Source organism: Heteronotia binoei, chromosome 3 (assembly GCF_032191835.1).
Source record: "Heteronotia binoei isolate CCM8104 ecotype False Entrance Well chromosome 3, APGP_CSIRO_Hbin_v1, whole genome shotgun sequence".
Lineage (NCBI taxonomy): Eukaryota > Metazoa > Chordata > Lepidosauria > Squamata > Gekkonidae > Heteronotia > Heteronotia binoei.
Window position 1 is genome coordinate 168348263 of NC_083225.1, and position 24292 is coordinate 168372554.

Here is a 24292-nt window from a genome sequence, read left to right on the forward strand (position 1 = left end):
CATGCTTGAACTCCGAAGGGAGTTCTGGCAATCAAATTAAAAGATATTGCAAATAAAGGAGAGGGGTGCCTTTTTGGGGGGCTCATAGAAATGAACCCCCTGGTCCAATCTTTTTGAAACTTGGGGGAGGGGGTATTTTGAAGAGAGGCACTGGATGTTATACTGAAAATTTGGTGCCTCTACCTCAAAAAACATCATCCCAGAGCCCCAAATACCAATGGATCAATTTTCAATTATCCCCATGGGAATCTGTCTCCATAGGGTATAATGGGGAGTACCCAGAAGACATTTCCCTTCCCCCTCCATCCCGCTTTCTGATAACGCTGAAGTGGGGGGAGAGCCTCCAAACCAGGGGATCCCCTGCCCCCAACTGGGGATTGGCAGCCCTAGAATAGCAGTTGACATGGATGAAGAGAGCATAGCATGAAAGAAGTTCAAAGAGTTGTTGTCTGTGCAGTTTAATTAAGTAGAGGAGCTAATTCTTGTTTTTGTAAGTTTGCCAGATTTTGTTTGCTCAATTTTAATGGTCCAAAAAAATCTTGTGATGGGTCAAACTGACCCCGGGTTTTAACATAAAAAAGCCTGGAAGAGAAGCTGTAATTTCCATTCCTTCCCTTGCAGTAAGGATCAAGAGTCTTAGAGCTACTAAATTGTGTTTTAGCAGCATCTGAAGAGAATTTCTGCTCCATCAGGCCTTTAGGACTTAAACACCTGCTTCTCCAAATGGGAGGAAGCTGCTTTCCTGTGTGCAGTCTCATTTAAACAGAGCTGATGCTTCTTTTTTGTGTGTGCAAGTGCACTGTTGATTCTTTTTAAATGCTTTCCTGAGGTAGTAAATTTAACTCCTGCTGAGAGCAAAAGTGCCTGTTGTGGATTCCCCCCCCCCCAAAAAAAACAACCCCCACACCTTTTATAGTGCTATCCTAAACAGAATTACACCTTTCTAAATCCATAGAACTCAATGAGATTAGAAGGGTGTTACTGCGTTCAGGATGGCACCGTAAGAGCCTTAAGCCTTCTTGATTTTTCAGTGTGTGCTGAGCTGCACTCTAAATGGAAAAGGAAATTGTTAGCGTCAAGTAGCCGAAGAAGGCAAATTGAGCGTCCTGCTTCCGCCTTATGGATCTTATGGTTTTGCTTTAGTTCTGGTGAGGATAATTAAGTTGTGATTTACTGGGGTTTCCTGATTTTGTTTTATTGAATTTTGTGGCCTTGGCACAGGCGGCTTTCCATCTTTATTGGGAGAACTGGAAAAAGATGATGGAGAGGGAATGATTTCTCAAGGCCTAAAATGTTGCCAGTGTCTAAAGTTGCCTATTTGAAGGATGTCTAATTAAGTCAATTGATAGACGCCGCTACTTCTCAGAGGGATTGCTGTCGACAACTTGATTTGCTAACTTAATAAATATTTTTAATGGAATATTGAGGGGGATATTAAGTGTAATCTTTTGCATTCTATATTTAGAGAAAAGTGCAAGCTTCCTAGGCCACATTTTTACAACAAAAAGAAGGCAAAAAAGAGCCACTCAATATACAATACAGATTTCATTAATAACCTGTGAGGTTAAAAAAAAAAAGTAATTGCTCAGGCTGGAACTGATTGACCAGTTGCATAAATATTCACAGCCACTGCTGAGGAAATTGGCTTTTTTCAGGTCTGCAATAGAGATGGACAAGATTTTTTCCACATTTGGTTCTGCCTGGATGGGTCAAATGGATTCTGTTCAGCTGAGTAGCCAAACTACTGCTGAACATGCCCCAATTAGAGATGAACTTGGAATATAAAAATAGATGTTAATAACAATGTCTGTTGTTCAGTGTTTTGATTTTAAGTAGGCATTTTTTTAAAAAAACCCTTCTGGCTGATGATCATTATTTTGGTAGGCCGATGGCTTAAAATAGGGTTGCCGGGTCTGACTCAAGAAAAATCTGGGACTTTGGGGGTGGAGCCAGGAGCAAGGGTGTGACAGGCATGATTGAACTCCGAAGGGAGTTCAGGCAATCAGATTTAAAGGGACTGCATGCCTTTTAAATGCCTTCCCTCCATTCGGAATAATGAAGGATAGGGGCACATTCTTTTGGGGCTCATAGATTGGACTCTCTGGTCCAATCTTTTTGAAACTTGGGGGTGTTTTGAGGAGAGGCACCAGATGCTATGCTGGAATTTTGGGTGCCTCTATCTCAGAAACAGCACCCCCCCGGAGCCCCAAATACCCACAGATAATTCTCCATTGTATCCTATGGGAACTGGTCTCGCTAGGTTATAATGGAGTGCCCACAGACATCCCCCTCTTGCTTTCTGATGACCCTGAAGTAGGGGGAGGGACTCCAAACCAGGAGATCCCCTGCCCCCAACTGGGGATTGGCACCCCATCTTGAAATGATTGGCCAATGTCTGTCAAGCATGCGGTTTCAATGACGAGTCGAAGTTGATACAAAACTACGTTTATTGATAAACCGATACTTTCAGTGTAACAGATTCTTGAGAGTGATGCTGCAAATACATTGATACAATACTTTTAAGGCTTACTTCAAAAGGATTCCAAAAGGTGGGGGTGAGGGGTAGCTCTCACACATAAACTATCATAAATGTCTACATTCTCATAGCGTTATCAGAACTCTGCCCTTGCTTTCCCCAGATGTGTCGCACTCCCTACCAGGAATGTATGGGAAGGTGCTGATTACTTCTTCTCAAGTTAATTTTGTTTCTTACTACTTCTACTTTACAAGCAATAAAGCAAGAAGGGGGAAGGGAAAGAATAACAAAGCTAACAGAGCTTAGTCCTCCATGATACTTCACAGACCAGTGTTATGAAGGACCATAAAACAATCAATTATCAATGGAATTTCACCATGCTTGACATACTACCCCCCTTAACATCAGTGTCGGGGTTTTTGAGGGAATGCCTTATAAAACTTGTTTATCAAATCAGGGGCTAAAACATCTTGTTCTGCTACCCATTCATTTTTGCTGGCCGGGAAATGTTTCAATTTAATCAAATACTCCACGTTTTATTTTAGCATCTAAAATTTTTTGCACTTCATGGTGACTCTGATTCCCAATCTGGATAGGTTGTGGAGCTGGCGGTCGAGGATGCCAAGGAGTACCACCCGGGTCTCTTTGCAAAAGACTGCAATGAAAGACAGGGTGTATTTTACTAAACAGCTTGGGCAACTCCAATTCTGCTGTCACTTTATTGATTACCCTCTTGATCTTAAAAGGACCCAAAAATCTATAAGCCAGCTTCTTTGAAGGCTGATTCAGTGGAAGGTTTTTTGTTGACACAAACACAGAATCCCCCACTTGGAAATCCCAAACGGGCACATGAGATTTATCATACTGCTTTTTATAAGCTTCCTTGGCCAATTCCAAGTTCTCTTGGATCCCCTTCCAGCTGCATTCTAATTTGCCCCACCATTGCTCAAAAGAGGTGGGATCTCGGGCTTGCTCTCCCCCTGGCAACAATGGAACAGGCTTGCCTTCATACCCATTTACAATCTGAAACGGGGAAGCCTTGGTTGAGCTATGCACACTGTTGTTGTAACCATACTCGGCAAAAGGCAAGAGGTCCACCCAATTAGACTGTTGATGGTTCACATAACACCGTAAGTACTGTTCTAAAAGTGTGTTCATCCGTTCCGTCTGTCCGTCCGTCTGTGGATGGTAAGCTGAGCTTAACCCCTGTTCTATACCCATCAGTTTGCAAAACTCCCGCCAGAAGTTGGCAACGAACTGTGGGCCTCTGTCACTAATGATCTTATCGGGGAATGAGTGGTGTTTCACAATATGGTGGAAAAACAAATAAGCTAGTCTCTTAGCGGTTGGCAGTTGCGCACAAGGAATGAAGTGCGCCTGTTTGGAAAAGGTGTCCACTTCTACCAGAATTATGGTCTTTCCTTGCGAGGCTGGTAGTTCGACTATGAAATCCATTGACACTACAGACCAAGGACGTGTGGCTGTTTCTAAAGGTTTTAATAGCCTGGGGGGCTTTCCTCCCCTTTTCTTAGCCATTAGGCAAATAGGGCAGGAAGCCACGAATTCAGAAATGTCCTTTTTCATAGAGGGCCACCAGAATTGCCTATTAATCAGATGCAGTGTCTTCACATACCCAAAGTGCCCGGCTAGCTTGTTGGAATTGCAAAATTGCAGGACCTCTGAGTGGAGGCTCTTTGGAACATAAAGCTTGCCATCTTTATACCAGAACCCATCCTTCCCTTTTGCACTTCACCCGGTCAGTCTTCCCCTTCCTTTTCAGTCTCTGTGGCCAGGCGTTCTCCCCCCCCCCCCACTTCTCCGTTTGCAGATTCTGCCTTGTTTTGGATTGGGTGGTTACCCTGGCGGCTACTTGAGAAGGGGAGATCAAGGAGTCCACCACCACCTCCTTTTGGCTATTGTGCTGAGGGAGGCGTGAAAGGGCATCTGCCAAGAAATTTTTTGTCCCTGGGATGTGCCTCAGTTCAAAATTGAATTTGGAAAAGAACCCTGCCCACCTAATTTGCTTTTCATTGAGTTTACGATGACCGGTGAGCACCTCCAGATTTTTGTGATCGGTCCAAATTTCAAATGGCAATTTGGCACCTTCCAGCCATGACCTCCATGTTTTTAAGGCATAAGTCCCGGCAAAAGCCTCTTTATCCCACACCGACCAATTCCTCTGCTCCTGGGAAAACTTTTTAGAAATATAGGCACAGGGCTTTAGCCTTCCCTCCTCACCTTTTTGCATGAGGATGGCTCCGACAGCGACGTCGGAAGCGACACATTGCACAATGAAAGGCTTCAATTCATTGGGGTGGCTTAAGATTGGCTCACTTGTGAACAGCCTTTTGAGCCTATTGAACGCCTCCTGACATTTTGGCGTCCAATTTAGCTTCGTTCTCGGTTTTTTGGAGTCTGGACCCTTCCCCTTTGTTTTCAGTAACTCAATGAGGGGGAACATTATTTGGGCGAACCCTGGTATGAAGGTTTGGTAAAAATTTGCGAACCTGAGGAACGATTGGAGCTGTCTACCTGTCCTCGGGGGAGCCCAATCTAGTACCGCTTGAACCTTACTTGGGTCCATAGCCAACCCCTGCCCTGATACTCTGAAACCCAAATAGTCGAGTTCGGTCTTGTGGAACTCACATTTGACAACTTAGCATACAACTTATGCTTCAACAGTGTACTGAGGACCTCCCTCACCAGTTTCACATGTGATTGGAAATCTTGTGAATAAATAATTATGTCATCCAGGTACACCACCACCCCCTTAAACAAACATTATCTCAGCACTTCATTGATAAAGTTCATGAACACTCCCGGTGCTCCTTGTAACCCAAATTGCATTACTAGGTACTCAAATTGTCCCATTGGTGTATTGAACACCGTTTTCCATTCATCCCCCTCTTGGATGCGCACCCTGAAGTACGCATCCCTCAAGTCCAGCTTAGTAAAGATCTTCCCCTCTGACACAGTACTGAGTAAGTCCTTGATGAGGGGTATTGGATTAGCATTGGAGGTGGAAATCCCATTAACCCCCCCAAAATCAGTACAAAGTCTGAGCGAGCTGTCCTTATTTTTCCTAAAGAGTACGGGGGCTGCGTGGGGGGCTGTGGCGGGTCGGATAAAGCCTCTCTTCAAGTTCTTATCTAGGAACTTCCTCAATTCCACCTTCTCAGCCCACCCCATCGAGTACAGCTTGGCCTTAGGCAAGGTCTGCCCCGGGATCAGTTCAATGGCACAGTCCGTGTCCCTATGGGGCAGAAGTGCATCAGCTCCCTGTTCACTGAACACCCCCCTTAAGTCTCGATAAGCCTTAGGGATCATCTGGACTTCCTCCATTGTCAAGCAAACCTTTTCATTTCAGGGCTGCGGACTGGGGCACCACTCCTTATTCCAATGATGGGCTCGACACCTCGGATCATTGAATTCTATCATCTGGTCTTCCCCATCGAATGTCTGGCTCGTGCTTGGCTAGCCACCCTACTCCCAAAACCACATCGTAAGAGGATGATGGGGCTATTACAAAAGCCTCCTGGTCTCAGTGGTCTTTAATGCCCACCGGTACTAATTGAGTCTCTAATACGCATGGCTCCCCCCTCATTGCTGACCCATCCATCTGCTCAAACTGGATGGGATACGGCAAAGCCGTCGTGGGAAGCCCCAATGCGTCCACCAGCTTAGGGGTGATTATGTCTCTCATGCACCCTGAGTCAATCAAAGCTTTCACCTGCACGAACCTCTTGAGTCTGCTGTTTAGCAGAATTACTGGCACAAAATATAGTGACCCCATTACTCTCACCCTGAGTGGTGCTGGTTCATCGGCGACCTGCTGACTGGCACTGTTTAGAGCAGGTCATCCTCGTTTCCTACCAGCTCGTCCTCTCAGGACATCTCACTCAGCTCATCGATTATGATGGTGTCCTCGTCAGGCATTGAGCTCGCGGCTGCGCTGCTCTTCGCCACATCCTTAGGGCGGCCAGTCTGCTTCTTTGGAGTCGGAGTGCTTGTCTCGGAGGTGCTGAATGGTGGTCTAGGGGGGTTCGGGCAGCTGCTGGCCACCTGGGTTTTCTTTGCCTCCGTCTTCACCCCTGGTTTCAGGTCACGGCCCGACTTGCTGCTCTGTTGCTGGCGTTGCATGGCTACTCTCTTCATGTTAGTTTCCACTTCCCCCGCCAGCTGTATCCAGCCCCCCAGGGTGGTTGGTCTCGCTTGCTGCAGGGCTTGATCCAAGACACTAGTGTTCAGCCCGTGGGTGAAATGCTCGATTTGGCAGAAATCAGCTCCCCTGGAGAAAATGGCTGTTTCTATGGCATTGTGCCACGCTGAGTCCCCTCCCCTCCCCAAAACCCACCCTCTTCTGGCTACACCCCTGAAGTCTCCAATTATTTTCCAACACGGACCTGGCAACCCAAAGGTTGGCAGTGCTGGAAGTGAGGTGAAAAGATATAAAGGTTAGTTTGTCGCTAAGGGGACTGCTTTCTTCTTCTACGTACTTATTTTATTTTTCTGCCTTTTTTTTTTTTGTAATGGTGACCCTGGCTGTAAAAAATAAAAACAGAAAACAACCCCCCACAGCTGATTTTTCAATGAAGGAGCTGGAGTTTGATGGAAGTGCCTTGAAATATTGATGTGTTTGCAGTACAAAAACAGCTTGCTACTTCTGGGCTTCTTTTCTTCCTGTTACTCTAGGGGAAGCACAGCAGATGTGCGAGGAGAGAAAAAAAAGACTATAATTGGAAAAACATACATTAGATTAAGTGATAAAAGCAGTAGTCACCTCCATTCAGACAGCGTGCCGAGTGCGAGGCTGACTGCCGATGTGCTGATAACATTTTTATTATTATTTTTGTGTTTATTCTCCAGCCTCAGACCATAAGGCAGACTCTCCAGAGGACGCTGCAGCATTATGAGCATCAGGCAATTGGGTAAGTAGAGCCGATTCCTCCAAATTTGGAAGGAATGCAGAGAGAGAAAGGGAGGGGTGGCAATAAAAAATTAAGTTGGCAGTTGCCTAATCAGGGCCTTGTGGAGTTGTGGGACCTGGGTGCCGTATATTCTCTTGCATAAGCTCCACTGCAATGAATGGGATTGGCACATTTGTGTCATTCTCATTTATCCCAGTGGGGCTCATGCATGTGTCTCTGTGCAGCCTTTCCGCCCCTCCCTTTTCTACAAGTCTTCCAAGCATTTGCTGTGCCCCCTTTCCGTGGTCTTGACATTCTCCACATTTGTTGGGAATACTTGAGAATGTATAAGAAGATATTGGATTTATATCCCGCCCTCCACTCCAAAGAGTCTCAGAGCAGCTCACAATCTCCTTTACCTTCCTCCCCCACAACAGACACCCTGTGAGGTGGGTGGGGCTGGAGAGGGCTCTCACAGCAGCTGCCCTTTCAAGGACAACCTCTGCCAGAGCTATGGCTGACCCAAGGCCATGCCAGCAATCAAACCCGGTTCTCCCAGATAAGAGTCCGCGCACTTAACCACTACACCAAACTGGCTCTTCAGTATAGCACTGAAATAGCCTCTGAAGAAGGTAGAATGGATGTGTTTTGTTCCCAGAGTTTGTAGACCTACTGGCTATAGAATTAATAATTGGAACTTGTATGCCTTGCTTTCTTTGTTCCTATAATTGTTGTTTCTGAAGTTCCTGTACATCAAATGTGTGTTTTAGGGCCTCTGGCCATCATCCAATACTTTTAAACTACTAAATAGGGTTGCCAAGCGACCAGCAGGAGACAGGGGTGAGGACATGAGGCGTTGCCACTGGGTAATGGCATTACATTACTTCTAGGTAAACCCGGAAGTGTTGTCAGTCCTCTCTGGAAATCACCAAAACCGCCAAGATTTTACCATAGAGTTTTAGCCAATTCCTAAAGAGGTGGGGTGTCTATATCATGCCAACACCATTTTAATTTTATCTTCATACTACTGCTGCTGCAAAAACAACTTTCAGAATGTAAGGGCAGCATTTGGTGAAACCACTAAAGCCACAGGGGAGCTGAACAAGACTTCAGGACACGGGGCTTCAGTTTGTTTCCACTAAACAGAAGACTGAGTGGAGATTTGGATACAGTACTTGCAAAGTTTTTATTTATTTATATCTTATCTTTCTTCTCAGTGAGGGCACAAAGTTGCTTACAACATTCTCCCTTCCTCTGCCCCAACAGCATTCTTGTGAGGTAGGTTAGGCTGAGAGAAGGAGACTAGATCAAGATTATCTAGTGAGCTTCCATGGCAGAGTGGATATTCAGTTGTGGGTCTTCCACTTCCTAGCTGGACACTGACTGTCAAGCCACTCTGGTATATCTGTCCCCTGTGACTAATGCGTAAATTTCCTCTTGTTCTCATGCATTGTAGTCTGCCTTTTCCCATCAGTAGCTGCCAATCTAGACAAGCCACTGAGAATTCTGTACGTGGAGCTTTGAAGTACCTTTTAAAGAAATTAGCCAGTGTGCAAGATCCTGTTTGGGTTGAGATCACAGTGAATGGGAAGCAAGTCCTCCCCACAAATTCCTGACCTACAGTACAGACAGTCAGAGCTTTTTTTTAGCAGGAGTGCACAGGAACACAGTTCTGGCTGGCTTGACATCAGGGTGTGTGGCCTAATATGCAAATGAGTACTGCTGGGCTTTTTCTACAAAAAAGCCCTGTGTGAAACAATGGTGACATCAGGGACATGGCATAATATGCAAATGAGTTCCTGCTGGGCATTTCCTACAAAAAAAGGCTGTTTCAGCAGCTGTTGCCACTTAACATTTTCTACCATCTTGTCTGGTTTGGTTCATAGTGAGCTACATACCAGATAACATTCATAGAAGATGGCTTAGGCCAGGGGTGGCAAAACTGAGGCTCAGGAGATACATGTGGCTCTTTCACATATATTGTGTGGCTCTCGAACCCCCATCAGCCGACTTGGAGAAGACATTTAAAGTTAAAGTTGCTTTATTTTCACCTCTCCCTCTCTCCTCTTACCCCATCTATTCCTTCCTTCCTCCCTCCCTGTCTCCAACATTTGACATTCATTTCTTGCAGCTCTCAGACATCTGACGTTCATGTCTTGCGGCTCTCAAACCTCTGTTGTTTATTTCATGTGGCACTTACATTAAGCAAGTTTGGCCACCCTTGGCCTAGACTGAACCTTTTGTTCTACCTTTCAGTTTGAGTGGGATGGATCTTATGATCCATGAATGGAAGGAGTTTATGGAATGGATTTTTACTTCTTCCCTCTGTAGCCTTCTGTGCCTCATGAAAAGGCCTGCTGAGGTCCAGAAGACCCTTTGGATCAGAATGAAGGATGGAGCCCAAAAGATGGAATTGGAAGAAGTCATGCCCCCTTCCCCCCTGCACGAACTCTTGCTCTGCTCACAGAAGAGCTTGTGTGGGGAGGGAGGGGGTGATTTTTGCTTCTTCCCAAAGCTAACCCCCCTGCCTCCATATCCCATTCTGTTCTCAGGATCACTCATCCTCAGCAGCAGCTTCTGGGATGGGACATGAAGGCTGCAGAGAATGGGACATGAAGGCTACAGAGGACATGAAGGCTGTCCTTCTCCCATTTGCAGTTCATGGCATCTGGCTCTTTGTGTTGAGGAGCTGAGGAGTTTTCTTGTTTTGTGGTATTTTAATTCTGCATGCGTGCAATCGTGTACATTGGCTTGCATACCTTCTTCAGCTAGACGGAATGGCAGTAATAAGAAATAAATCTGAAATGAATTTACCTAATGTGTATAATTGATTTCTAGGGACAGAATTAAACATTTCCAGAGTCCCCTGCCCTTTCTCTAGTGAATCGTGTAATGGCTTATTTGTTAATGGGTCAGCTATTTTTGCCTGCAGAAATGGTTTCAGACCTCAGTGAGACTGCCTTTCTGTTCTGTGAAACATATAAGTCCATAACCTAATTCCGACTGAAAAGAGCTTGCAGTCTGAGTTTGTTGCACTGGCAAATACTGATATGACATGAGAAATAGCTTTATAACTTATTCATTTTAAACTTTTCTGTGCCACCTTCCTACACAGTTGAAGGTGACCGAGGCAGCAAACATTCTGAGCATTAAAGCAGCATTTAAAATATGAAGACATATAAAATATTTAAATTCAGTCTAGCCTCAGATGGTAACGGCACCTGAAGCAGGGCATCTGAAGATGACCAGAGTGATCAGATAGGTTCATATGAGAATGGACAGTCTTTAAGTTGCCAAGCCATAGAGATCTTTAAAGGTCAATACCAGCACCTTGAATGGAACTTGGAAGCAAACTGGGAGCAAGTGTAGATGTGACAAGACTGGGGAGTTATGGTCATGTGAACACATGACGCCACCCTATATTGAATCAGACCCTTTGTCTATCAAAGTCAGTATTGTCTACCCAGACCAGCAGTCGCTCTCCAGGATCTCAGGCGGAGGTCTTTCACATCACCACCTACATGGTCCTTTTAACGGCAGATGCTGGGGATTGAACTTGGGACCTTCTGCATGCCAAGCAGATGCTCTGCTGGTGAGCCACAGCCCTTCCACTTATGATCCACTTCAGTCTACATTCTAGCTGCAGCCTTCTGTACCAACTGTAGATTTTGAACAGCCTTCAGGGGGAGTTTCATCTAGCTCACACTGCAGTTGCCTAATCTAAGTGTTACTAGGGCATGCACCACAGTAGCAAGGTCTTCCCTTCCTCTGTCAGCTGACCCTGGTGAAAGGCACCCCTTTCTCACAGTTTATCCAACAAGGGGGCTTGAGTCTGGCAGCAGCTCCAAGCTATGAACCTGCTCCTTTGTGGGGAATACCTCCACCCCAAGCAGGAGACATTCCAGTTGCTGGGTCAGAACTTCTTTCCACCAGTAGCACCTCCATTTGGTCAGGATTAAGTTTCAGCTGCTGGCATTAAAACAAAACAGGACACCTAAGTAGTTGAGGCAGAGGCAATGGAAAGTGGAGAGGAAAGACATGGGGATGATGTAGTACAAACAGTTTCTTTTAAATGGTCAGATTGAAACACACACAATGATTGCAAAACATCCAAAATTACAAATGTTTTAAATTAAACACACTGGAGTGGATCCCTTTGATGTCCTTTTGGTTCACAAAGACTTGACTATTCATGTCACACAGCGTGTTGCATGAGAACATAAAAGTAGCCTTGGTGGATCATAGCAGATGTCCTCAGTCCAGCACCCTGTTTCTCAACCAGTTGACCTTACGAAGTCCAGAAACAAAGCAAGAAGGAACTAGTGCCCTGGCTTCGGCCCAACCAAGGAATAAAAGACTAGCTGGTATTCAGGAGCATAGAGGTTCTCTTTACCCTGTGGTTGCCAACTTCCAGTTGAGACCTAGAGATCTCCTGGAACTGCAACTGATCTCCTGACAACAGAGATCATTTCTCTTGGAGAAGATGGTTGCTTTGGAGAGTGGACACTATGGAATTATACCTTGCTGAGGTCCCTCCCTTCCCCAAACCTGACTCTACACCTAAATCTCCAGGAATTTCCCAACCTAGAGTTGGTAACTGTACTTTAGCCATCATTCAGGGAAGATGGTCTTGTACAAAAACATACACATCTCCATGCAGAAATGTGAGAACTGGTACAGAACTTGCACATTCAGAATAGTACCAGAAACTTCTTCCTTCTGATCTTAGTTCGGCCCGGTGACTAAACAATGACAACTAGCAGTGTCTATTTATGAACAGACCTGGATTTGAATCTCCACTCTGTCATAGAGGCTCACAACGGGTGATCTTGATCCAACTACTCCTTAAGCCTAACTTACCTCACAGAGTTGTTGTTAGAAGGATAAAACGGAGGAGGGGAAAATGAAGTGAGCCGCATTGGATTGCTGTTGGGCAGAAAGGGGGTGTATAAATAAAGTGATTTTTTTTGTGCCCTTGTAGTGTAGTGGTTAGAATGTTGGACTAGAATTTGGGAGGCACAGATTCAAATTCTCATCCTGCCACAGAAGCTTCCTGGGTGGCATCAGGTCAGTCACATAATCTCAGCCTAACCTACCTCACAAGATTGTTGTGAGGACACAGTAGAGAAGGGGAGAATGTTGTAAACTACACTGGGTCCAGTGTTCCCTCTAAGCTGAGTTAGCATGAGCCAACTCACAGATTTTTAGCCTCCAGCTCAGATTTTTGTCTTAGCTCAGGAAGGATGACCCCAGAGCACAATAATTTATTAAGTAGCTCACTACTTTAATCCCAGAGAGCCAGTTTGGTGTAGTGGTTAAGTGTGCGGACTCTTATCTGGGAGAACCAGGTTTGATTCCCCACTCCTCCACTTGCACCTGCTGGAATGGCCTTGGGTCAGCCATAGCTCTGGCAGAGGTTGTCCTTGAAAGGGCAGCTGCTGTGAGAGCCTTCTCCAGCCCCACCCACCTCACAGGGTGTCTGTTGTGGGGGAGGAAGGTAAAGGAGATTGTGAGCCGCTCTGAGACCCTTCGGAGTGGAGGGCGGGATATAAATCCAATATCTTCTTCTTCTTCTTCCCAGTAGCTCACAAAATAGAATTTCTGCTCACAGCTTAGAGGGAAAATTTACTGGGTCCCTATTGCAGAGAACAGTGGGGCAACATGAAATAAAAAAAATAAATAAAAATCATCGCAGAGTTTCCTTCTGACTGTCCCTCCCTCAGATCTAGAATATTTGCCACAGCCCAAACTAGGGTGGCCAACTTTCATGTAGTGGCTGGAGATCCCCTAGGATGACAACTAATCACCTGGCAATGGAGATCAGTTCACCTGGAGAAAATGGCTTCTCTGGAGGGTGGACTATCTGGCATTATATCCCATTGAAGTCTGTCCCCTTACCAAACCCCCCTTCTTTTGGCTCCACCCCCCAAACCTCAAGGTATTTCTCAACCCAGAGCTGGCAACCCTAATTCAAACTCAGGGCCAAACTAGATGTAATGGCCTTCATGGGTTGGACCTGTGGATGCTGCCACCATTTTAAAGTGATTTAAAAATGCCTCAGGTGTATCAATCCTGATCAGTCTCATTATCAAGTATCCAAATAGCTGCACCTCCTCTCACCTGCAGCTATTTAGGCACTAGGTGGGACAAGAGTGCCTCAGCCTTGTCAGAATTTGGGTACACGTGGCATTGGTAAATCACTTTCAAATGGCTGTGGCATCCACAGATCTGACTGTCACGTCTGGTTTGACCTTTAGTCCTTCTCAGGCGTGGTTCAGCTCTTCTGGAATGTATTCCTGAAGAAGTCATGAGTACTTCCATGCTTTTGAAGGGCGTTTGATAGCGAGTGATCTGACATCGCTGTTGCTGTGGGAGTTCTGTATAGATGTTTTATTTGGTGGTGGTCTATGCTTGTCTTTAATTGTTGTTGTGCCAGTTTTTGTAAGTCAAGCCTCCATTGATGGCGGGCTAGTTATATTTTAATAGATATCAAGAACCAAAAGTCCTGTTTAACTTGTCAGCATCATAACATAAGAACAGCCCTGCTGGATCAGACCAGTGGTCCTTCCAGTTCAGCATCCTGTTTCTCCAGAAGGCCATTAAACAGGGCCTAGGGCCAAGACTTTCCCTAACAGTGTGCTTTAGAAGGGGTGTTCTGAGGTACTCAAAAATGACTCCTACTTTCATACCTCTCTCACCTCACGTCCTACCTTCTGCTGTTTGCTGCCCTTATGGTGTAATAGGCATAAGGTTGCTTCAGTGAAATGGCAATGACAAATAGCCTATGTCAGATAGGCACCCTTGGCTGTTCCATAATTACCCAGGTGCACTGGCATCTTCTGTGTACTGTTCAAGTCAGGTCAGAAGTGTGTGTGTTAAAATTCAGGCTGGGCTTCTGAAATTTTCTGCGCTTTAGGGATTTGTCCTTATGCATTCTATAACCTTTTTGCTATGCTGAGCTCTCGACCTCTCCTCGGTGTTAATAATGCTGGCACGTCTGGAGAACACCTTGGGATAGAGTGGCAGAGTGAACTGTTGCTTGGGGAGTCACCCGGGTAGCGCCTTAGTCATAGGCTGATGCTGAATATGGAACAAAGGTGGGAGACAGGGAGGGAAAACTCTCTGGCAAAGAGCATTCCTTCCCCTCTGCTTGAAAGCTTGCATTCTTAAAACTCCAGGGGAGAGCAGCTTGTGTGTGCCCTAGCCTTCAGCCCCTTTACATCCTTTCCTCCCATTGTCTCCGTTCAGCTTCCCCTTGTTTATCTCCTGCAGGGAATTCTTGCCTGGGGAAAATTCCCCTGTTGGAGGAAGCAGCCAGTAGGAGACTGTAAAAAGTCCGTGATCGCTGGGAAAGAAAGAGGCCGGTTATCTTAGGGCCCGTAGATGTATTAAGCAGACATGGCTTGGGAAAACCTGAGCTGCCATTCTTGTGTTGCAAAGCGGTGGGGTGGTACTGTTGAAGTCTTTCAATAAATTTCTATTTGTATCCTGCATTTCACCCCAAACTGGCATCCAGAGCAGCTCCCAGGAATCAAGGATTTATACAGAGGACAGTTAAAACTCAATGGGGATATGTTCCTGTGGGAAAGGATTCTCTGCTGAGCTGGATCTCATTGCCTGACTGCTTTTTGCCCCCCTTTGATCACATTCCCCCATTTAAAAGAGAGACGTAGAACTTGGGAAAGTGTTCTTCCTATGTGCCTGGGTAATTTCTATGCACTTCTCCCTCCCTCCTCTGAGTTTCCTGTCTTTGCTACACTGAATGAGGGCTGGACTGGATAATGCATTGGGAAAGCCCCGGGCAGGAAAAAAAAGTACTGTTGCTGCTGAGGCTTCCGTACAGATCATTCCCCCAACCCCACACTGGGCCAAAATGGATGTGACAACAAAAAATTCAAAATGTGCCATGGTTTGTACAAACCTGGCAAGTACAAAGCTGGTGGGCTCTCCTTCCTTAGAGCTTTTTAAACAGAGGCTAGATGGCCATCTGACAGCAATGAAGATCCTGTGAATTTAGGGGGAGGTGTTTGTGAGTTTCCTGCATTTTGCAGGGGGTTGGACTAAATGACCCTGGAGGTCCATTCTAACTCTGTGAATCTAGCAGTTCCAGGAAGCTGCTAGCAAGATTGAGAAAAGGTTGTTGGATAAGAGGGAGACTGTTTCTTGCCATGTCTTTTCTGTGATTTTGGAGGGGCATAGATATTTGTAGCTGCCTTTTTCTTTGGGTAAAGTTAAATTATACCTTTGAAAAGGGGTGTCTTTAAATCAGTGTGGTGCCCATGGGTGCCTGAGTGCCCCACCTCGTTGTGTTCCTGGCGTACATTGGGCTCTTTGACAAGGCATCCTCCCCCAAGCAAAGAGCCAAGGCTGACTTTCCGCCACTTTATTGGAGCAGCAGGTGCTTCAAAAGAGCATCAGCTTTTGGTCTACAGGGAGCACCCATTCAGAAACAGCTGCATCCATCGTAGTAGGATGATTTGACACCAGACATTTTCAATGACATTTCCCCAAAATGTCCCCAGTGACCTTTCTACAGTCAATATGACCTGCGCCAGTACAAGAGATAACATTTTATTTTCCTCCAAACCAAAAGTACAGCCTGCGGGATCTGGGTTCTATCTAGACCTGAAACTTGGTTTCTGTGGAAGAGAATGAAATACTTACATTTGTTTCTGTTTTCTGCTTCCTGTTTTTTAGGCATTTATTTATTTTGGCTTATACATTTTTATTTTGCCCTTCCTCTAAGGAGCTCAGGATGTTGTGCCTTATTCTCCCCTCATCTATTTTATTCTCACAACAACCCTGTGAGGTAGGATAGGCAAAGAGTGTGACTGGTCCAAGGTCACCCAGTGAGCTTCCGTGACAGAATGGGGATTTGAACCTGGGTCTCCCTCATCTCAGTCTAGCATCCGATCCATGACACTTTGTTTGCTGTCTCCATGTGTTTCATGGGTAAGAAGTTACTAATCTATAGGAGGACTTTTCCTCTTGCCTTGTGGATTCTACATTTTTATGCAGGAGCCTTTGGTGAAGAATGTTTTAAGTTTTGGAATAAGTATATGATGTCTTTTGGAAATAACTCTGCCTAGGGCTTTTTTTTGTAGCAGGAACTGCTTTGCATATTAGGCCACACACCCCTGATATAGCCAATCCTCCAAGAGCTTACAGGGCTCTTCATACAGGGCCTACTGTAAGCTTCAGGAGGATTGGCTACATCAGGGATATGTGGCCTAATATGCAAAGGAGTTCCTGCTACAAAAGAAAGCCCTGGCTCTGTCGAAAATGGTTGAGGCAAGTATTCCCTTTGCAGATTTTTCTTTAGGAAGGCTTGTTCTTCTGTATGTTCAATAACTTTGATTATTTTAGCTAATGTTTGTGTTGCTTCTGGATACCAATTTTGTTGTTGTTTTCTAGTTACAGGGATGCAGAAAAGAACTTTCACAATATTTCTAACCGGTGCTCCTATGCAGACAACTCTGGCAATGATGAAACAGAAGATGTCTCAGGAATTCTCCAGTGCACAGCAAATGTACTCGGTACTGTGTACAGTTGTGTTATTTTTTATTATGGGGAAGGGACCATTTGAATTTCCTTCTCATTGTACTTTATCCACAAGTCTCCATTCTGCAGACGTTAGTTCAGAATCGCTGCCATCAATATGCAGTAGTGGCAAGATTGTTCCCTGTGTAGATGAATGGTTTGATAAAACATCTCAAGTCCATCTGGACCAGCATTCTGCTTCCAGTATAGCCAGTCAGATGCTCCCTGGAAGTTCACAATCAGGGTGCAGACAGCAGCCATCCCTTCTTGTCATTCCACTGCATTTGATATTCAGTGTGCAGTGCCTTCAGATGATGAATACCAAGGGCAACTTTAAGACCAACAAAGTTTTATTCAAGGTTTGAACTTTCATGTGGATGCATACTTCCTCAAATACATTGAAATGTAAGTTACTGGTATGCAGGGGTGGAATTCTAGCAGGAGCTCCTCTGCATATTAGGCCACACACCCCTGATGTAGCCAATCCTCCAAGAGCTTACAGAACTCTTATTCCAGGGTCTACTGTAAGCTCTTGGAGGATTGGCTACATCAGGGGTGTGTGGCCTAATATGCAGAGGAGCTCCTGCTAGAATTCCACCCGTGCTGGTAGTACATATAGCCATATAACATAATGAAGATGATTCAACAGTTGCAAACAGGAATAACAAGCTATGTTTATATGTTTGGATTTAATTCTGGGCGGGTGCACAGCGAAGCAAGTATGTCAAAATCGGAGATAGATGTATAGTGGAGATGAGTGGAGCATTAACTACAGAGTTTAATTAATTATTCTTAGCACTCCACAGTTAAGAGGGATACATTTGCACATGGTGGATATGGGGTAGGGTTGCCAGATTGGGAAGCTCCTGGAGATTTGGGGATGGAACCTGGGTAGGACAGGGATTTCAGTGGGATGCAGTGCCATAGAATCCACTCTCCAAAGCATCCATTTTCTGCAGGGGAGCTGATCTCTGCAGTCTGGAGATGAGCTGTAATTCCAGGGGATCAGTGCCGGATTAAACCCTGTGGAACCCCCTAGGCAGTCAAATCTTGGGGGGCCCCCTGCAAATTGTTTCAGTTGGAATTCCTGCCCCACCACCCGCAGCCTCCCACTGCAGCCTGCAGGCACTTTCTCAAAAGCCCCTTTGACAAAGCTGTGGGGAAGAGGCAGAGAGAGGCAAACTTGGCAACTACGCCAGCAGCTGCACCAGGCAAGTTAGGCTCAGTTGCTGGTTGTGTGTGCAGCCTGGGAGGGCTGCGAGCAGGGAGAAAACTGGGGGGTGGAGCTGGCCCGGGGCCCCTAAAGTAGGCCAGTGCCTACTTTGCCTAATTGTTAAGCTGTTCCCCAGGTTCACCTGGAGGTTGGCATTACCTATTACATACAGATAAATGATTTTTACCTGTATTGGTTCGGTTACCAGTTTCTCCACAGTTGCTTCCCTGGTGGTCTGAAGATGTGCAACACCTCCCACCATCCTGGATCCCAAGAAAGGAACCAGAAATATTACCTCTGTGCAAGCCCTTTTCAAAGGCTTTCCCAAGGAGAAGATCCCAGTTAATTGTATTGTAAATTTCCCATTCATTTCTCTGGGGCTTGTCAAGAGGACGTTACTAGTGGATTGCTTATTTAGTGCCTTTCCAGGAAACTGCAGGCAGCGAGAGAACATTTTCCGTGCTGCTTTGAGGTTCTCACACTTCAACTTCGTAGTGTGTCGAAAACTGTGGGGGGAAATTCTCGCTGTTTGCAAACATCGCGGAGCCCCTTTGCCTGCTGCTTCTTGAGTGTGCTTGTTTTTTTTATTTTAAAAAGAAGCGAGTTTGCATCCAAGTGAAATGGTTATTTTTCCCTCAGCCGTATTTTGCAAAGGTGGTTGCAGTTTTCCATAATCAACAGAATGTGTTTTCTGCCTTGGAAGCTGGCAGGTTTATGCCCACAGGGTCATCAGATGCATGGAGGATGGGGGTGTAAATGGTTACTGGTCACAGTGGTGACTAGCCTGATTGACATCTGCTTCCTCCAGTATCAGAGTATGAGTCTTTGAATCAGTTGCTGGAGAGTACAGACAGAGTGCTGCGGCTGCCCTGTGTGAACAGAATGCTGGACTTGATGGGTCTTTGGTTTGATCCAGTTTGGCTCTTCTTATGTTCTTATTAGGTGATTTGACTCAGGGCTAAAATGTTGTCACTGTAATAGTCTGGTGAGATTTCAAACTAAAATTCTCGGCTGGCCTTACCTACATGCACGGAGTTGCCAACTGGCCCGGAGAATATTGCCCTTTTAATAGAGGCTTAAGGGAATGTTATTTGCCAGGTGATGTGGACTTCCATGTCATGAAAAGCTTCAGTTAGCCATGCCTGCCTATATTAAGCAAAAGGGACAGGACATGTTTTCCCAGGCCTGCTGGCAACTGTATACAAGAGTAATCTGTTAGTTGGTTACACAGCAAGACTGAAGGCTGTTCTGAAAATAGGGTAAGTGAATTTCCCCCCTTATCTACTAAACCTCAGGCACATGAGGACATGAACTGCCTTATATTGAATCAAATCATCTGTCTATCAAGACCTGTACTGTCTGCTCGGACTTCCAGCAGCTCTCTGGTCTCAGGCAGTGGTCCTTCATATCATTTACTACCTAATCCTTAAAAAACAAACAAAACTGGAGATGTTGGGGATTGAACCTGGGACCTTGTGCATGCCAAGCAGATGCTTTACCACTGAGCCGCAGCCCCCCTCCCACAAGACAATATCATGTGGCTCTTGTGCATTCTTATCAGGGAGAAAGCACTGTTGAACTTGGTGGCCCTTGCTTCGGATTAAACATCCATAAGATTAGTCAACTCAGCTGTACTGCTAGACAAATAGACTTGGAAGTAAATCCTATTGAGGGTTGACTTCAGAGTAAATGTGATTAGGGTAAGGCTGTATACCTCTCAGTTGCGGTTGCAGTGCTTCTGTGGTTCTTCACATTCTGTTGATGTGCGAATGGTGAGGCTTGTAGACTCTGGTTTTTCTTTGTCAGCTGCAGAGTAGATTGCTGGCGGAAAAGCCCAGTGAAGTCATTAATATTGCAAGTGATGTGCATTATCTGGAAAACTGCCTTATGATTTTAATCTCTTCCCTCCCCCACTTGCATATGGATAAATAATCTTTTTTTTCCTGGCCTCCCATTTCCACCTTTCTCCATTTTTATCATGCCTCAGGGCATAAAACTTTTTAATTACACTTTTCTCCCAAGTTCAGAAGACTGTGAGCCATCTGAATTGTACAATGTTCCTGGCAGCTCCGCTGGGGTTTTATTGATATCATATGGGCTGCTGAATATTTATATTATTCCAAGTATCTTAATTCATGCCCTTAGGAAATAAAATATTCTGATAGAAATGAAAGATGTGGTTTTCTCTATGGTAGTTGTTCTTCTCGGTGTAGCTTAATTCGTGTTGCCTTTCGTTTAAGATGCTGCAGAAAAATTCTGGTTCCTTTTATGGTCCTTGCTTCTCCTTGGCATGCTTGTGAGCAGTGAATGGAAATCACCGCTACTTAGCCCAGCGTGAGAGCTTCATCATTTGCAGCCAATAATTGGCAAGATATAACTCTGCCTGTTAAACATGTCAATTACCACCTTCACTGTGCAGCCATTGTCAAATTCTTCAGTTCTGAGTGTGTTTGGCAGGAAACGTTCTCACATTCCAGGCTTATAGATGTCCAAGGCAGATGTGACCAGTGCTTGACATGAAAGAAACAGGATTGGGGATACCTGGTTCATTTATATCAGGGGTCCATCAGTCCCCTCGTTCAGCCTTTGGGCACTTCTGGCATTTCAAGAATGGGTAGTGGGCACCACTACAAAATGGCCACCATGCTGGACAAGGCCTACCATGCAATATTGGGAGGTTGTATCCTGAAGCACCCTTTAATGCTGGAGGCAATAGTGTCTGAATGGGGGATTGTCCCTGCAAACTTAAAGATGATGTGTCTTGGGCCCTTATGCAGTACCTTTTACTCCAGTGACGTGGAGAAAAGCCAAGACTGGATGTTTGCAATGGTCTCCATAGAAATCAATGTTTGGACTTCTCAGCTTTCATTGTCCAGTTAAACTATGTAGTATTACTTGCAAACAGTGAGCATTTTTCTATGTATGGATTTTGGTGGCCTTGAAAAAGCTATATTTTTACATGCCTTGTTCCCTCTTGCTGTAGTTGAGAACAGAGAAACTGATTACCCCAACAGATAAGTATGACTGAAGGGTAATATGCACACGATGCTTAAGAAGGCAATTCCTTAGAAACTATGTAAAGACGGAAAGGATTAGTCGTAGTCCATGTAAAATGGACAGCCTTTCAACAGAAGACTTCAAAATATTAATACACCCAAGCAAGACCGCATTGCTGGTCTCTGCTTTAATGGTGTCAGTTCTTAGCAGAATGACCTTTTGGTAATTGAAAGCATGAGATTCTGTGATGTGAGCTTGAAAAGGATAAATGTGTGTCCTAAAAAAGAAATTCTACAGGTTGCTGGTTCCATTGTCTTTCTAATAACTCTCTTACTGGCATGTCTTTCAGACTGATGGCACCTCAGAACATTGTGAGATCTGTTCTCATTTTCTGAGTGGGCATCACTTTTACTCGCAGAAAGAGGGGTATTTCATCATCTTCATTAGTCCTCTAATGGTTGGTAGCAGCACAAAACTAATGGTTGGTATAAAACTGTAGGGTTGTTTCAGGTGGTCTTATATGCCTATTGTCGGCCATTGTCTTTTTGAGTAGGCCTTAGCAATTGGAGGCCCCTGTAGCATTCATCTTCCAATTTCCCCTGAAATACTCTCTATCTCCAAGTGGCTGATTTAGAAGTGAGAGATAGGAGTGAAGAAGTAACATCTGTGGCCAGTAGGCTATTTCATCAGGCAGAAGTAGGGAATTGGGTATGACTATAGTTGCATTCATAGATCCTTGTAGCGGCTGGCTATGTTCTAGAGCCATATTCCTCAGTAGGTGACCCTGTATTAATTTGAATCTCTATGCTCCCAAACTTTTGTGCCAATCAGAAGTGATATCATACTGACATATGCCTGTCTATTGCTGTGTAGGCTTGAAGTTTGAAGAACTGCAAGAGAAATTTGGGGTGGAATTCTTCAACATCTGCTTTGATGAGAATGAACGAGTCCTCCGAGCGGTGGGTGGCACCTTACAAGATTTCTTTAATGGCTTCGATGCCTTGCAGGAACACATCAGGACTTCCGTTGGAAGGCAGGCCACTTCAGAATCCCCTTCTTTCCTATGCAAAGAGCTCCCTGAAGGTAACCTTATGCTCCACTACTTCCACCCACATCAGATAGTTGGTTTTGCCATGATAGGTATGGTCAAGGCAGCAGCGAGAAAGATCTACCAACTGGAAGTCGAAGTGGAACAGATTGCAAACGATGAGCCATGTTCCGAGGACTCAAACCCAGGCAACTGCAGCTGCCTCACTTTTATTATCAAAGAACGTGAGAACGCAAATATCACAAAAGCGCTTCCTCTGGGGACTTCCCATTCCCCTGCAGACTTGAGGATAAGCATCAGCACATTCTGCAGAGCTTTCCCCTTTCATCTGATGTTTGATCCCAGCATGCTGGTGCTGCAGCTGGGGGAAGGTCTTAGGAAGCAACTCAAGTGTGATACTCACAAGACATTGAAGTTCCAGGACTGCTTTGAGATTGTTTCTCCAAAGATTGGTGCCACATTTGAACGAGTCCTTCTGAGACTGTCTACGCCCTTTGTGATCCGGACCAAGCTTGACATGTCTGCCTTTGAAAATAAAGATAAGGTAAGAATATGAATTTACACTGGTAATGGGGTGGATGTCCGGACCTGCATAGCCCAGGCTAGCCTGATCCTTTTAGATCTTGATAGTTAAGCAGGGTCTGTCCTGGTTAGAGGTTGGATGAGAGACCACCAAGGAAGTCCAGGGTTATTTTGCAGAGGAAGGCAATGGCAAACCACCTCTGCTTGTCTTTTGCCTTGAAAACCCTATAGAGTCAGCATAAGTTGTCTGGAACTTGATGGCAAAAAGGGTGAATTGATGGATTGGGGAGTCTGCTAACAAATGTAACAATAATTTGTCAATGAAATTTAAGGGAAATATACGGGCTAAGTTCATTTTGTTGCTTATTCTAACAACTCTGAACATGATGCATATGGTCATGAGTTTTGTGACTTTTGCTTAAATAGTCATAATTTCAGATTACATTTTATTTGGGCATACGTGACTTCCAGATCTATCTGTAAGAGTTGCCACCAAATTTCTCTCAGAAGTTTGATTTGGAGGTTCCTGCTCAAGCAAAACCCCTGAAAAATTTTGTAGGACAACAGAATGTTATGGGTAGACAGTTAAAGTCTCTCCTAAGGGTTTTATGCATCACTCTTCGGGATAACCCATTAATATTGTGTTTTCAGTGTGCTGTGACTAGCCCTGATGTCCCGTTGGTGTCTGGGACTGGTGATAAAACAGATGATGCAGTGAGCAAAGTTTAGAAGACCTGGAGCTGAACTGAGACCAAATTTTGTTTGAACCAAAACTTTTCCAATGCAGAGGTTTCTGCTGAAGAAGAGACCTAAGATATTTTGAAGTATTTTTAAAAAGTGTTTTCATTAGTGGAATTTCCCTGTAAGTTTCACATATGATTATCTAGGCTCTGAAAAATCATATGGCAGTAAAAGCCACCCCAGGGACAGCTGGCAAGTGGATAAAAAAAGCACATCCAAACACACACATCTGCCTCCTGTCCTAGCCCCCCTCACCCCGTTCCTACTTGCAGTCCATCCAGCTCAAAAAGGTACTACTACCAAAGTGGTACCAAAATGCTGAGGTGCCTCCGATGTCCTCTCCAGCCGTCTGGATGTCTGGGAAGCGCCTGAGGAGCAGTGGACAGGCACATGAGCACTCTGGACACTCCTCCAGGACACCACAGCCTATCCCTGTTCCAGCGGTGGGCTGTGCACTATCTGGATGCTCCAGGGAGCTCCTGTTTCTGATGGCTCACTTCTGGGTTGGCACGCTGCCACCCTGAGCCAGCAGTCTGGACATAGCCATCCTTTCCCATATGTGGCCAACAAGAAACTGTTTAGTTGACTGTGCGGTCCTCTCTTATCTACTAAAAATCCCTCTCTGCATGTCTTGATAGTCCTAGTTAGTTTTATGGAATGGGCTGTTTTTCAACAAGGTGTAGAGGGTGTGGTAGCCCCCAGTATTCACCACAATTTCTATCCTGCCAATCTTTGGGTTGTCACCTAGTCCAAACTCCCATGTGGTGATATGTGGAAGCTCCAGTTACTGATCTCCACTGAATGTGCCCTTAGTGCTATTTTGAGGAGTATAGTTTCATTTTCTGTCC

General features: G+C 45.1%; 1 protein-coding gene across 1 annotated transcript in view; it reads left to right on the forward strand.

Annotated features, from left to right (window-relative positions):
• Positions 1-24292, forward strand: part of GUCY1A2 (guanylate cyclase 1 soluble subunit alpha 2) — a 257024-nt gene that overhangs the window by 19092 nt on the left and 213640 nt on the right. The window contains exons 2-4 of the mRNA XM_060234865.1: positions 7343-7404; positions 16798-16919; positions 22007-22725. Coding sequence (XP_060090848.1) covers positions 7343-7404; positions 16798-16919; positions 22007-22725 — 903 coding nt within the window. The remainder of the gene's footprint in view (positions 1-7342; positions 7405-16797; positions 16920-22006; positions 22726-24292) is intronic.